This window comes from Anabas testudineus, chromosome 21, assembly GCF_900324465.2.
Source record: "Anabas testudineus chromosome 21, fAnaTes1.2, whole genome shotgun sequence".
NCBI lineage: Eukaryota > Metazoa > Chordata > Actinopteri > Anabantiformes > Anabantidae > Anabas > Anabas testudineus.
The window spans coordinates 4,894,037-4,898,174 of record NC_046629.1 but is presented as its reverse complement, the minus strand read 5'-3'; the positions used below and the strand labels follow the sequence as shown (position 1 = coordinate 4,898,174).

At 38.2% G+C, this 4,138-nt stretch overlaps 1 protein-coding gene across 2 annotated transcripts; it reads left to right on the top strand.

Moving 5' to 3' along the window:
- The first annotated feature begins 515 nt into the window (after positions 1–515).
- Positions 516–2,677, top strand: LOC113172788 (probable 2-ketogluconate reductase). 2 transcript variants are annotated; one of them, XM_026375817.1, is made up of 7 exons: positions 518–554; positions 737–782; positions 893–1,118; positions 1,461–1,632; positions 1,922–2,100; positions 2,186–2,282; positions 2,438–2,677. In XM_026375817.1, exons 3-7 carry the CDS (start codon positions 902–904, stop codon positions 2,604–2,606), a joined length of 834 nt encoding a protein of 277 aa, XP_026231602.1. In that variant the 5' UTR covers positions 518–554; positions 737–782; positions 893–901; the 3' UTR covers positions 2,607–2,677. The 2 variants fall into 2 exon arrangements, with proteins under 2 accessions (XP_026231601.1, XP_026231602.1); XM_026375816.1 differs by having other exon boundaries at positions 516–554; positions 737–1,118.
- The last annotated feature ends 1,461 nt before the right edge of the window (positions 2,678–4,138 follow it).

Sequence of the window (4,138 nt, the reverse complement as noted above, 5' to 3'; positions counted from 1 at the left end):
CCCAGTAAATATTTTATAAACTGGATCATACACAGCAAAATTACACTGTAAATCAGCAGCTGTGCTGTATTAGAAAACATGACCAAAGACACTGTAAGTGTTAAAATTAAATTCAAACATCATCATCACCAAAATGAGTCAAACACACCAAAGGAGAACACAAACGTTGTGTTCCTTAGCTACAGTACATGTTTTACAGATTTGCATGTTGTGTGTGCAGCTGTAAATGATTGAACTGCACTAAAAGGTCCTAAAAGTACATCAACTATAATATAATATACAGGGTACTGTTTATATTGTTTGTTGTAACTCAACTCCAAATACCAAGAACTTCAATAAATTATTTACAACACATTATGCAAGTTTGGGGGTTGTGTGGAGTTAAACTGAGTGAAGACAACCATCTGTTCAGTTTTTATATTAGCTTATCATGTTCAATCTTTAACTTAATGAGAAGTGACACACACACAAAAAAAGGATAAAAAACCCTCGAAGCTCTCACATCTGATCAGTCCGAGGAAACATGAATTAAAAGTCAAGTCTGGCTTAAAAAGGTAAGTCTTCCTGGCAAAATCTTCTTGTAAAGACGTTGCTGGAAAGACCTTCAGTATATAATTTTATATTAATGTGCTAAATGGGGGTTTCTGAAATTAGAATGACTTGTTTACAAGAACTTTTACTCTCTTTATTTTAGTCAGCTAATATGATAAAACCTGTTCACGTCTTTTCACATTAGGTAATGGAGGAGGACAAACCATGGGCACTGGTGTCAGAGGTGGAGGGTGAGCAAGGTCACCTTGAAGAACTAGTAGACATAGTGCAACAACACTTCCAAATCGTCTGCTGCAAAGAGTTATTTAAAAACCCTGCACTTTACGGTCCCAAAATCCAGGCCCTGTTAATGTGGAAGTACTACCCAGCAGCAGAGCCTTCATTACTTAGACTGCTTCCGTCCCTCAAAGTGGTTTGCAGCGGAGGAGTGGGCATCGACCACCTGGACGTGCCATTTATTAACAGTCTTGGGGTGAAAGTGGCCAACACGCCCGGTGTGGTTAGTGATTCCACGGCTGATTTAGCCATGGGTCTGCTTTTGGCTTCAGCACGCAAGATCCTTGAGGGTGAGATGAAACATGAACCGGCATAAAAAATAAATCAGTGAATCAATCATTTTATAACCAAACCGTAACACGTCTTAGCCACAAACAGGTTCGTCAGTTTACAGGACTCATCTATTGTCAAAGAATCACTGGGAAAGTCAAAATCAGGACTTAGAGAAGCAAGTTATTATTAACCTGCAAACATTCTTCTACAGAACGTCTGTTCCTGCTTATTATACTGAACTATACTGTACTATACTATAAATGAGCTTTGTTCTTGTTCTTGGTCAGTCACAGCAGAAAAAGGTCTGTAATAAATAAATAAAAATAATTATCTAGGCTTTTTTAATTTTTTCTTCATAGGTTATCAAAATGCTCTGGATTCATTGACCCCTGTCAAACCACAAAAGCTCATGGGAATTGAAGTCACAGGGTCGACTCTAGGCATCATTGGAATGGGAGAGATTGGTTATAAAATTGCCCAAAGAAGCAAAGGGTTTGACATGAAGATCCTTTACTACAACAGGACTAAAAGGTAAAAACAACAAGTCCTTAATGATTGTATGTTTAATCAGTGACTGTACTTGATAGTTTATGTTGTTGAGAATGAAGATTCTCTTCAAGACTTGGTACAATAACAACATAAAATCAAACATGGCTGCACAGGAAATGATGTATAGCCAAGGTTAATGGTTAACAAGTTAGTGTTTTTCTCAAAGGGTAATTACACCTTTGAAAAACTGCATGTTGCCTTTCATTAACTATGCTGATTACAATCTGGAGACACATTATTTCATTCCTCATCATTTATTCATTATATTCAGGAGTGCAGAAGACGAGCAGGCAGTTGGAGCGAGTTACTGTCAGAGTCTGCACGACCTTCTCAGGTTGTCGGACTTTGTCGTGATAGCAGTCAACCTAAAGCCAGATACTGTCGGCCTCATTGGCTACAGAGAGCTGTCCCTCATGAAACCCACAGCAATACTGGTCAACATCAGCAGAGGTAAGAGCAATCCATCTCCTGGACTCTACTGAGCTTGATTTCTAAGGGCTTCGATTAATAATACTGCACTTTTTTCCTGCCTCAGGTCAAGTAGTTGACCAGGATGCTCTAGTCGAAGCTCTCCAGTCGGGAACAATTCATGCAGCAGCGTTGGATGTGACTCATCCTGAACCTTTACCGAGGTGTCATCTCTATGAAAAGACTCTCTATGCAGAATCACATCCTGGCTGGAATAATGTCAACAACTGTTGCTCTCCAAATAGAAATAAATGAACTGACTGACTAACGTATCACTCTTTACTCCCTTCTAACAGTTCTTCTGCTTCACTTTGTGTAGGGATCATCCTCTCCTGGGCCTGCCTAACGTGCTTATCACCCCCCACATCGGGATCAACACATACAATACAGCACGAAGGATTGTGGAGAAAATGGTAGAGAACGCTCTGGCTGCAGTGAAAGATTTACCCGTTCCAAATGAAGTCACTCTACCAAACTGTCAGGCATAAAGTTTGGTCTTTTTTATTTTACTGCTTAAAGTGACAGAATATTTTAGTTTGTCAATAAAATGTGAAAACAACGGACACATCAGCAGTTATTTACCTGTATTTTCAGCATTTTGTGAAGCTCTGTGTGCAGATTTTTAAAAGCTGTTTTGAAGCAAAGTTAAAATCATACAAAAAAATCAATCATTTTATGTTCACCAAACTCCACACTGCCCACTGAAAGCATTCATTCCCTGTTTTTGAAAATAATTTATACACAGTTTGTTCTAGTTTGCATGTCCCTGGCCAGTGGTGTGAGTAGGATGCTTGGCAGTGACACACTGGTTAATGATTATTCCTTAGTCAGCAAATCATTTAGTTTGAGATAATGTTTACACACCAGAAAGTATTGTCCCTGAAAAGTGCTACTCCTACAGGCCCAGGTGTTCCGTAACAGTGAAAAGATGTATAAATTAGATTTCACAGACCATAAATTAAAGGACTTACAGTACACAGTGTAGCCTCAGCATACACCCAGTTACCACATCAGCCATAAGTGATCTGCTAAAACACCCAAACTTTGGCACATCTTTAAATAGTGTTGGCAACGCTCCTGCTAAATGACAAACAGAGGGCTGCTTATGAAACTGTTCCTGAGCAGCCAGGAAAAATGTGATGCATCGGCATCCTGGAAATTACATTTATATTCTAATAACAACAGCAAATGTGTTTTTAAAGAAATTAAATATACTTTTTTCTTTTTTTTATCAGCATGAGAAAAGATCTACCAAGTGGCAAAATGTTGCACTTGGCAGAAACATTTAACTGACGACAGAATTTCACTGATTCCCCACAATATCCTCTCATTCACTACACGTTCTGCTTATGGCAACTAAAGCAGGAATAAAAGCTTTTGTGATTATGTTGGGGCACTCGCAGTGCCTGGTTAAAGCTGTAGCTGTATCTGTTTCTGTGTTTTTATTTTGTAGAAACATGGCATCTTACAGTGATATAGACTCTCTAAGAACTATTTCTTTCTAAAGGTTTTTGAGTGAGGCTCACTCTAAATGTTTTCTTTACTGCTGCTTATACCGTATATTTTAATTTCATCACTACTATCACGTGAATGAGTGGTAGAACATAGCAGAGAAGGATGATGTTTGATCATCCTTTCAATATCCAACCCAAAGTTGGATATTGGAGCTTTAATGTTAGATAAAGTAAAGTGTTAATACTGAATCAAATAAATAAATGAATGAATAAATAAACAACTGTGGACCTGGTAACTACATTAACGTTTAACCTAACCCTAAACACTGGAAACACAACGTGTCTTAACCCTAACCAAAAGGCTTTTTAATCACTTTTAAAGCCATGCTAGAGACTCAACATCAATCCACTCTGCTGCTCCTAGTCCTCCATCAGCGCTTCAGATTTTAGTCACTATCAAATGACAATGAATAGGATACTGCAAAACAAATTAATAATCATTTAAATTTTCTGATAGGTTAGAAAGGCGAGCCTTACTCTGAACATGAGAAGTGAGTAAACCACAG

Coding starts and splice junctions, on each gene's coding strand:
- LOC113172788 (XM_026375816.1), top strand. CDS start 740: ATGGAGGAGGACAAACCATGGGCACTGGTGTCAGAGGTGGAGGGTGAG. Junction 1,119..1,460: donor AGCACGCAAGATCCTTGAGG/GTGAGATGAAAC, acceptor TTTTCTTCATAG/GTTATCAAAATGCTCTGGAT. Junction 2,283..2,437: donor CATCCTGAACCTTTACCGAG/GTGTCATCTCTA, acceptor CACTTTGTGTAG/GGATCATCCTCTCCTGGGCC.